Source organism: Psittacula echo (genome assembly GCF_963264785.1).
Source record: "Psittacula echo genome assembly, chromosome: 4".
In the NCBI taxonomy this organism is placed as follows: Eukaryota; Metazoa; Chordata; class Aves; order Psittaciformes; family Psittacidae; genus Psittacula; species Psittacula echo.
In genome coordinates, this window is record NC_137738.1 from 33,546,978 (window position 1) to 33,558,413 (window position 11,436).

The 11,436-nt window shown below is 38.7% G+C and overlaps 1 protein-coding gene across 1 annotated transcript; it reads right to left on the reverse strand.

Moving 5' to 3' along the window:
- Positions 1-5,265: 5,265 nt before the first annotated feature.
- On the reverse strand, positions 5,266-7,233 carry CCR6 (C-C motif chemokine receptor 6; the record flags this gene model as incomplete). Its single annotated transcript, XM_080615877.1, has 2 exons — positions 5,266-6,351; positions 7,225-7,233. The coding sequence occupies 2 exons, from the start codon at positions 7,231-7,233 to the stop codon at positions 5,266-5,268; spliced, it is 1,095 nt and encodes a 364-aa protein (XP_080472003.1).
- Positions 7,234-11,436: the final 4,203 nt, after the last annotated feature.

The window sequence follows — 11,436 nt, forward strand, 5'->3', positions numbered from 1 at the left end:
CTCAGTGAATCACAAGTTTATCACAGAGTAAATTGGAAGAGACCTTAAAGATCATCTACTTCCAACCGCCCTGCCGTGAGATGGGATTAAAGATTAAGTACATATTATTAAATTCATTTGTATCAACTAAAAATATTTATAGGAATAGCAAACCTATGCTAAAATTGAATTAGAGCTTTAAAAAGTTTTGATGGAAGAATATTAATTTGACTGGTTTAACTCAGCTTTATACATATAGATCAAATTGATAATGCAGTAATTCTGTATGTATCGAATAATAAGGCAATGAAAATAAAGGGAAGATGATGACTCCACTAAAAAATATGTATGGTGCATCTAGATATGCAGTCGGGTCACATAATTCCATCAATCCAAAGAAAACTGACTATAGATATCAGCGAGAAAATTGTACGAGCGACAAGGTTTTCAATCTGTGGGAAAAAGGATCCTGAACTTGTAGATAAGAACTTTCATCATCAAAATAACTTTTTGTTTTCTTGACTAAATAAAACCTCAACTCCTTTCAACTCAGGTTAGATAATGGAGTTCTTTCAATCTAAAATGGAGAATTTCTGTTAAGGAATTTGTCATAAAAGGAACTTAACTATGTTCAAAGCTGCCCAGAGAACAGCTCCTTGTTTAGCAGCCACACCTTTATCACCAGGTTCCATGTCATTCATGCACAGTAGAGGAGTTATTCAATTCCCTCTTCAGCCTGAAGTACCTGCAACTACACTGCTCAGAAGAGAGTGAATTGCTATTGGTGTGGTACAATTTAAGGGTGAAACATCCTCCTTTTTTTTTTTTTTTAGAGCTCCTAACCCACAGGTGGTGGCAGGAGGTGGTAGAAGGGAATAATATCCTGACTGCTCAGCAACATTAAAAGCACAGATTATGAGTCTCCTTCAGTGGTTTTGTGAAATCATTTCCTTAGTTTTTATTATAGTATCTGGAGACTAACCGGAAATGTCAAAGCATTTTAGATGTTTCATGAGATAAATTGTTCTGACGTATTTAAAATGTTATCATTTTAACTTAACCTAAAACTATTTTTTCTAGTTCTGAAAGCTATGAGTACCATCTTCTTGATACTTCTGTAGCAAAACCCCCCAGATTTTCACAATTCTAGTTAACAAGATTGCCCTACAACGATCCGAAGCAGAGATTGGTCTAAATTATCAGTTATGCATGTACTTAATGTACTTAATCCTGTACTTAATCATTACCAATAGCCTTCCATAACAAAAACGTTCCTCTTTAGACTGTTTTTTTCCACTTTCTCTTCAGTTTCCACTTGTTATCTCCAGCTGCTGTTTACCTTTGCATATAATTTTCATTTTCATTCCTCTGCCTTTCCTTGCTAGTACCAAGGCCCAAATGACTTTGATCTCCTATGTCCACTGTGACTCTCTTGAAGGTTCACCAGCTTATAGTCATCACACTTCTAAGAAAATTAACAAATAAATAGAAAAGGTAGCACATAAAGTTTAATTGCCATGGGAAGAAAGTTGACACTTTTTATGGAGAGCTGATTAATAAATTAGGTCATTTTCCAGATGATACATGTCAGAAAACAGTTGTAGCTATTATGTCTTTATTTAAGCTGTGCACTGATAATCTACCTCCTTCTGAACTGCTTAAATGGGAAGTGTCAAGCAGGGCCACCATGGAGCCACCAAAAGCAGAATGGAACCCATTAACAAGCAGAGGCCTTGTACGTGCAACCAATACCACAACCCAGCCCCCAGCTGAAGGAAGATATGAATTGTCTTCTCGAAGCTTATCAGCTGCATCTTCTGTGGGTACGACTTGACATAACACTGTATCTATACTTCTCTCTTTAAATTGGTATGAAATGAGGACCTGTATAAACCAAGTCTTTTTTCTTCAAAAATAACCAATGGAATGCATGCAACAAAAAAGAAAATTTCATTATGTATTTTCCATGCAGCGTACTGCACAGCTACCACGACCTGAAAATAGTAAAAAGCAGCATCCATAGCAAGTTATGAAGATACTATGAAAGAAACACCCAAGTTCCTATAAATCTGTGCTGTTTTCATGCCTTAAACTCCCAACACCAACCCTAGTTCACCTGTTAGTTCTGTTGACGTGTCCTCCAAAGAATATCTGAGGGCCCATAAGCAGCATCCACTAGCCAACCTGCCACTGCAGTGACCTGCCACTGAACATTGAGCAGTGGGGTTCTTCTCTTTCACTGCTTTTGTTCTGAACTGGTCCTACACTTTTACTTTACAGTAGATTTCACAAAAAAGTGATAACAATGTATTGCACATAAATTAAATTTTTAACTACCCACACTTCTGGCCTGTAGTTGCATTTGAAATTTGAGTAAGAAAGCTAGCACCCCATGGATTGGAGCTGCAGTTCTGCCTGCTCATCAGCCCCTTGAGAGCCCATCCTACCTTTCATCCTGTTTCTCCCAGAAACAGGGTGATCGTTCATGGCAATTGAGATTTTGGCTGTACCTCAAAGTGGGATTTTTAACATGACCTTGACAGTAGCACAATTCATACCTCAAGTCCCACACATGCACCATATTTACCCTTCCTTTAGCAACACTTCTTGCCCATGAGAATTGGGGACAGCTGGGTACGTTTTCAACTTTAAACATCATTTCCAGTGAGCACTTTTCCCTCCCACAACCCAGTGGCCAGAGAGCTGTGTTGCCACCTGTGTGAGGCAGATATCCCACCACTGCCATTCCTAAGTTGCCAGTGTCCCTCATGGTTACCAGGGGCTGGTAACCCATAAGGCAGCTTTGTCCATGGGTAAAAAAGCCTTTACAATGAGGATAGTGAAACACTGGCACGGGTTGCCACCAGAGAGGTGGTGGATGCACCATCCCTACAGGCACTGAAGTCCAGTCTGGACTTGGTTCTAGGCAACCTGATCTAGTTGAAGATGTCCCTGCTCATGCAAGGGAGGGTGGACTAGATGACTTTTGAAGGTGCCCTCCAACCCAAACTATTCTGTGGTTCTGTGGTGTCCAAGGGGCATCTGTCAGCAAGTTTTCCCCAGAGGGACAGTGACAGGTTCAGCGACAGCCTTTGGGCCACAATGTCATCCCCCAACCCCATCCCCAGTGGCCATTGGGTCAGTGTTTGGATTGTTCAGTGCCTAAAGGCCAATGCAGGCACGGAAGCAGGGCCAGCAGGAGGGTGGGCCTATGCTTTGGAGCCTTGCAGGGCTCTGCCCAAGAGCCACCGTAGCGCTCACTGGGCTTCAGTCATCAACTCTCTGCCCTAGGGCACACTCCTTCATGAAGACTCTGACAGAGAGAGCTATGCTGTTTGGATATTAGTGAACTTGCACTGAATGAGAGAATGTTTTCAAAGCAAAATATTAGCAAGAAACTCTTAGATCTGAAGGCATTTTTTCCTTTTCAGTAACATTGTTTATTGGTTGATTCTCTTCCAGAATATCATCAGTGCTATATACAGCAAATGCATGCATCTGCATTTACATGATTTTGTATCATATTCTTGCATAAGTTCTATTCAGTCATGATAAATATATGTAATCTTTATCACACTTGGTGCTGATATTTAAAAACTTCACGCTGCACTGTAAACAAGGATGGATTGCACCAGCCAAGGCAGCACTAGTTTTGTGTCATGCCATATCAATGCCTTTCCTCCAGGGATGTTCAGCTCCAGCATTGTCCTTCTTGGCCCTTTGGACTGCCACTAAACAATGTGGTTAGTAGTCCAAGCTCTTCAGCTATGAACTTAAAACAAAACAACCAAGTTTAACAGCAATCTGCAAATTGCATTAGTTTGCACAGCATAGGAGTGCAACGTCCCACACAACAGCAAAACCAGACATATGGTTTTCGCTCCCATTGCAGCAGAAGTGTGGAGGACTGGCGGGTAGTTCAGCAGACTCCAAAGAGGGGTGCTTCTCTTTTTTCCTTCACCCCTTCCCTCTGCCCTCCAGTTCCCGCTCCTGTCAGTCTTGCCATCCCACCATGACTGCTACGGTATGGTGAAGCTCACTCAATGACCAGAAGATCCACTGAGGATTTGCTGAAAAGTCATGGCTAGGTAAAACTAATTGCATTTATTATAGATATTCCTATATTCATAGTGAGTCAAATGCTGACTCAGTAAAAATTCTGATTGAATTAGGTCAGACTCCATTCTTATTTATGGATATAGTCCTTAATAATTTTTGAAGCTAATAACTATAAATTTTATATATGCATATTTTTGCTAGTAAATTCATTCCTAATGAAACTTCACTAATGGTAGCTAAATACCAAGAAATGCATCATGCTTTGTCACTAATCAAGTTCCAACAGAAAGTGTTGGAAATCTTGCAGTTCTGTACAGTTTACTGCCTTTTAAAAAGTGGAGTGTGAATTTCACCTAGAAAGAAACAACTTTTCACAAAGAGACATTCACCAGGTTACCTGCTATTCCAGAACTGGCATCTTGTGCCTAAAGATGAGAAGAATCTCTCAAGCAAAGCCCCATTCTCTATTCATAAGACACTCTCAGGAGACGTCATAAAACCTTTTTAGGGATATTTAAGTGTTCTCTTTAATTAATAATTTTTTTTTCTTCTAGTATTCTCTTTAGTAGACACTGTTGCCTTTGACCAACCTTAGCCTTGGTTTAAACAGGTCCCAATGAGTGGGGGGAGTGTAGTACTGGGTCTACAAGACCTAACACCTAAGACCAGCTGTGTCAGCAGCCTTAAACCTGTTTGTTCATTTCTGTTTGTTTTCCTCAACATACTTTGCTCAAAATGCCATCTCTTTAGGTTAGTATTGTCACAGCATAAGCTGTCTGCAACAAAAGCAGAGTGTAGATCTACACTTAAATAGGATTTCCAGGAGAAGTAATTGACAGAAACAACATAAACATAAGCAGAATGAGCTTGGATATAAACTGACTAATTTGCTTAGTATTTTGGGGATATTTCAGTGATGTAGGACAGATGAAATGCAATTTTTCCTTAGAAAACAAGGAGGGTTCATTTGCAAACTTCATTTTCTTGATAATTCTACAAGATTGCACTTTAGGAGATTGTGAATGTTAGAGAGGTGAATAAGAGTTCAATTTTCCATAGGACTGTGTTATTCTTTTGTTGTAATTCTTTTTCAGAGAGGAGCTGTAGATCATGGCAGTTCCCTTAAAGGTCAGAGAAGCCCACATGACTTGCAGTCACAAGCACAGTGACACGGTATGGGTTGCTCAGTGAGAAGAGTCCTTCAGTATTAATGGTGTTCAAATTGTATCACATAGTAAAAGAAGACCCATTGTCAGTGAGAGTTTCACTAGTCTGTCTTGAATGATAAATATCAGAGTTTGTCCTTGAACTACGCTTATAGTATTTCTTGTATCTCATGCAACATAGGTCCTTCATTATCTTCACAAAATAACTTCTGAACTTCACTCCAATAAATGCATAAAGCACAGGGTTCATGCAACAGTGTAAAAATGCTATAGCTTCCGTGGTGTATTTTGCATAGGCCATTATCTTGTCACTTTCACAAGATTTGTCTATCTTGCCCATATTTATGGCTGTCACGAGAAGAACAATATTATAAGGTACCTGGCAAACTAGGAAAACAGCTACAATTAATATAATCACACGGATTGCTTTGTTTTTTTTGGAATTTTGAGCTTGTTGTAAAGATTTGATAATGAAGGTATAACAAAAAATCATGAATATGAAAGGTATGAAAAATCCAAATCCAACTTGTAGACACAGCAGCAGTGATTTCAACATTGTGCTTTCAGACATTCTATCAAATTTCTGATCACAAATCTCTTTGGTTTCATTGGTGGAGAAGCTGTAACTTTCACTGTATAGAAAAGAGGAAGTAGAGATTAAAATTGATGACACCCACACAGCCAAACAAATGAGTTTACTGTATGCGAGTGTTCTTGCCCTGAGTTTAAATGACTTTGTTGCCTGTACAATAGCAATGTACCGGTCCACGCTGATAAAGGCCAGAAGCAGCATGCCACAGCTGAAGTTGATTGCATAGATACCTCTGGTGATTTTGCAAATGAAATCACCAAAAATCCATTTATCAGTAGCATAATTCACTGCCCACAGTGGAAGAGTGAGAACAAACAGTATGTCTGCTATAGCCATGTTGAGGAGGTACACATCCGTCATGGACTTGGTTCTTTCGTATAAAGCAAAGGTCATCACTACGAAGATGTTACCAACTAAGCCGATGATGCAAATCAATGAATACGCAACTGGCAGAAATGCTTTCGTGAAGTTCCTGACTTCCAGTTTAGAACAAGGTTGTGTGATTAGAGAAGCGTAGTCTGAATAATACTGATATTCTGAGGTACACGAATCTGTCTGTAAAACAAAAGACCACCAGTTAATACCAGAGGTATTAATCTCTAATTTCTATATAGTAGAAAGATGATAGATAACAAAGTCATACAAATACAGTACTTTGGAATTCTTTCATAACTTGGTATACAAGCATCATAGGGTGTGTTGATTTGAAATAGAAGTGAAATTTCTCTTATGATAACTGTAATACTTCTATTCAGTCCTTCTCATGTCTCAGCTTCAAGCCTATATCAAACTCATCTAAAGACAGTACACATTACTTTTTCCTCCTGCACGTTTTACACTCTTTCCATGAACTACACAGTGAGAATTACAAATCACAAATTTGTAAAACCAATTACAAATGCATTTAACACTGCAGAGGAGACTAACTCAGGAATATCATAAAATCTGAATTAAAATATGAACATGGAGATAATCTTTTGGGGTGGAACAAAGGTTTCCACCTTTAAATATATTATGCAGAAAGGATTAGTCTGCTGTCACAGAAGACCTGACAGTATAAAAGTCTGAATTTGAATTTGGGGTCTAAACTTCCTTTAGTGTCACAGGATGGGAACGAGTCCTTCTAGCATGTTTTGCATTTCATACTAATGTAGCCCCAGAATGATTACTTCTCTCCAGTCAGCTAGACAGGCAAACCAGGAAGGCTAACCTGAGACACACACCACAAACACCAAATCTGTAGTTACATTAGGAGAGTGCAAATCCAATAAACCATGTTCCTTGACAGCACACTCTGCTGTCAGAAACATCTCTTCAGCTAATCACTCCTGCGATTAGGGCATTTCAACCAGCAGCCTCAAAGAGCTGGGACTTTCAGATCCACTGCTTCATTGAGGTACTAATATAGTTTATCAGTTAAATACTTACACAATTCATTTTGGCAGTACACTTCTCAGCAAGTAAAATACGTTGAGAAAAACTTCAAAATAATTTTCCAAGTATTTCTGAAAAAGAAAATAAAGTAGATTGGATTGGGAAACCAGCACAAGAAATGTGAGCAAGTAGAAAAACACAATTGGAAATAAAACTTTCTTCAAAGAAGATTCTCATCACTTCAACTGTACTAACAATACAGAGGAGCATCTCAACAAATCACACATTTCTGCCTCACAATGTGCAGTTGTGGAAAGTGGCTGGTTTGTATCAGTATCATTAAAAGCACAATCTTACATATGGAATGTTTATTTATAGAGGTAATAAACAATGCACGAAAATATGTGACTCCTACTTAACATTGACTTTGCATCACAAGAAATTAGAGTAGATTAAATCTTACTTTCAGAAATTCTGTATGACAATGGCAATCAGTGTGTTGAGGGAAATGCAGAACAAATATCCATAACAGTAATAGGGCACTGTGAATTTTTTGTTGCTTTTTTGCTCTGGCATTTTATCAGTGTGTCTCAGCACTTTTATCATCACATTATTTGATGTGTTCTATTACACTACTGAGGTAAAATTAGAGTGCCAGGATAATTGCATTCTACTGTGTCACATACGAACAGACTGAGCACTAGCATTGTTTTTCCTTTGGTCAGCATTCAGGTGTTTGTGTTATAGAGTGCACTCTATAAAAACAATTTATTTCTTCATCACTGTGACACTGAAGTATTTTACAAATGGTCATTAATTTGCACGACACTCTATGGTGAGTAATTATTACCTTTATTTTGCAGGGAAGAAATGAGTCATTAGAGCAAGTATCCACTTGAAATGTTCAGTTTAAGATGCCTGTCCCCCCCTAACATCACTTTTAAGAGGGATTAGCATTAAGAAGGACTTCAGCTATGTAAAGGATTAAATCCATTGACTCTGGTTGCAGCCATGCTCAGACTTCTGCAAATCATACCACAGAGTCTGAAGTCACAGACAGACAAAATGGAGAACATGCCATTGATGGCTACATGCACAAAGCTGGGCTCGAATGACTTGTTTAACCTTACACAGGAACCTATGGGCAGGAGATTTAGTTCCTTGGCATTCCCCTGCAAGAGTTCAGTCCTCCTTTCCATTAGCTGCTCTGTGAGACTGACACATTTCAGCAATTCAGTAATCACAGGGACTGGATGACATGATTGCTAAGCTGTGAATAACAGTTTTGTCTAGACTTTGTCTGCTTTTTGTTAGCTGTGCTGCTAGTTAGGAAGTGTGCATGAAGCAACTTTAAACCTAGGTAAACAAATCCGTCCTGTCTGGGAATTACCTGAATTTTGAGAGAAAGAAAGACAGATAATCTGTGAAAGTGGGGCAGATGCAGCCTGGATATTATTGAGAAGGTGGGGAGGGAAAGCACTGAACATCCTCCAAAAGCACAATGAGGATGAGACTCTCTATGACTCCTGGGAGGCTGGCTCATGACAGAAGACTGCAGATGGATAAAAAGCCATGCTATATGATTTTGCTTAAGCATCACAGGTTCTCTGGTTCTCTGCCTTTTAAATAAGTCTTAACCACCTCTCCAGCTTCCTCTGCTGGTTTTTCAAAGCTGATTTTCAGAAGCTGCAGGAATATGACAGCCTGAAAGCACTTGAACATCTTCTGAAGCAAGCTTTAAACACTTTAAAGTGTCTCTCATATGTAGAAAGCTAAGGCAAGCAGGTAAGTTGCACAGTTCACCTGGGGCTGTTGTCCCCTCAGCCCATCTTCCTGCAGCTCTAGTCTCCACCCGCTGCTTTACTGTCCTCTGACCGCATCCAACCAGATTCCTATGCCCTTGCTTGGTGTTTCTGTTACCCTTAGCACCTAGCTGCAGCTAGAGTTACTCTTCGGTGAGACAGCACTAAATGGGCACCTGCCTAGATTATTATTTTAGAAACTGTTATTTTGTTGTTGTAAGAAAAATATCTTTCCAGGTATCCAATATTCATATCTTTCTAGGACATACATGGTTAAAATATACAAAGAGAGCCCTGAGAGCATATATTGTCTATAAAAAAATATAGTTCATTCCACTCAGCCAGATATTAGTGTAACATGTAGAAGGAAGAAGACAGAGTGAAGGCATTTACAAGAAACGCCTGCAGCTTGCAAGCAGGGCTAAGAAAGGAGGTCTCTTCAGATTAGTACTGAAGAAGGGCTCTCTAGCCCTCAGAAGAGCTCAGCAGAAGCTTGCAGGGAACAACAGCTACACATCACAGGAGAGCTCTGTGGTTTCCTTGATGCCATGGAAATTCACAGAGGCACCACCAGTAACCCATTTATTCAGAAGAGGACTTCCACTGTCCAGCAAACTTCATGAGGACAGTTGGTATGAGAGTAGTAGAAAAGGACTCAGCTAAAACCAGAATTTCAGAGATCAGATTTAGAACCTGATTTAAAGCTCTCGAGCTGATTTCTGCATTTGAAGCAGCATTCACTGAAGTTATTAAGAAGCACCAGCTGCAAAGGAAGTGGAATCAAAACTCTATAAACACAGTTTTCTTTTCAATTTAAATCTTTCTAACAGTCTTTCAAAACATACCTTTATAATTTATAATCTGCATATTTATGGCTTTATTCATTATCAATGTATTAGGAAATTATTAAAAATAAATTTCCATGTATATATGGTGTGTGTGTGATCTAACATTGCTCATATGCTACATATGGGCACATGTCTATGCGTGTGGACACAAACATAGTTATGTTCTGAATATTAAATATATAAGCCTTGCTTTTTTTTAGCTTATTATTTTTCCACTTTATCCACATTATCATATCTCTTTTCACTATGAAAGCAATATGGGAGTACTCAAAAGTAAGACTAAACTACAGTCTTAAATATGAATACATTATTTGAACTATACAAGCAAAAGACAATGGATAAAGAAAGACCTCAGGAAACAGACAGAATTCTATAAGGTAAAAAACTCTCAGTACTTAGAGAGAATCAAGAAATATTTTGTAAGCACTGCCCACCATTGTAAGTGCACTGTGACTTATGTGCTCAGTTTAAAACATTCATCACATATACATACATTTTAGATCACTTATTTTGTTTTGGTACTTACCAGATTTGAAAATGGTCTGAAGATCGGTGAAAGAGGATGTGAGATTCTGTTACATTCTTTTGTGGCTGCCTTAAGCACATTTACCATCAGCCTCCACAGGAGCACACTTTAATTTGAAAAACAAGAAATAACAGCAATAGTTAAAGGTACAGAATTAAATTGAAATAATCACCACTTCCTCCTGACAAGCAATAACAATAACCTGCTTTTTACGTAAAGGAAAATATTTAACCTTATCTATGCTGGAAGCATGCAAGCGAGAGGCAAGTCTTTTAGTCATTAGGCTACCTATGACTTACATGCTAGCACTAGAGCAGTAAAAAGTAGGGTGCTAATTGCACCGCACTCAGAACACACGTTGAATGATGGTCTATTTTTGAAAAGGGTGCACTTCATGTCATGCAGATGAGCAGTTTAATCATTAATTACTTAAATCAGCAAGACAACTTACGGTAGTTACTGTAACTGAGACAAGTGTTAGTTACCAAATTGAATAACTGCTGGTTTTCTAAATAAAACCATAATAATCTGGTTTCTTTCAAGGTGCACATTGTCCAAACATTTTGTCTGAACTGCTAACATAAAATATGCAAGGTGAGGAAGGAACATGAAATTGTATTTGCCTGTTTGGCACAAACATTTGCTGTTTGTGTGCATGCTGCTTATGTCTGTCTTTAAGACAGTTGGAACTGGACATGAAAATACTGTATTTTATGATGCTTCTTTTCCAGACCTTAGTTTCTGATGACTTAACGCAACTTAGATGTTGCATTAACAGGAAAAACAGGAACAGTAACAAACCCCTTCAAACTATCTACTTATTTTAGAGATTGTGTGTGTGAACTTCCAGTTGGAGCTTGAGAACTCATTAGAGACACCAGATGGCATTAATACAGACAGCCTTGTGAGATTAGAGTAAATTAATAGAATGCTGGAGCTAAAGAAATGCAAGGTGATAGATGTCATACTCACTTCTTTTTCAAAATTGAGCATATCACAATAGCAGTGGCTTCCTAGCAGCTTCCGTATGGCACTGCTTTCTGTTAACCATAGCCAGAGAACGAAACCAAAGTGCTGCATAGTGTCAAAA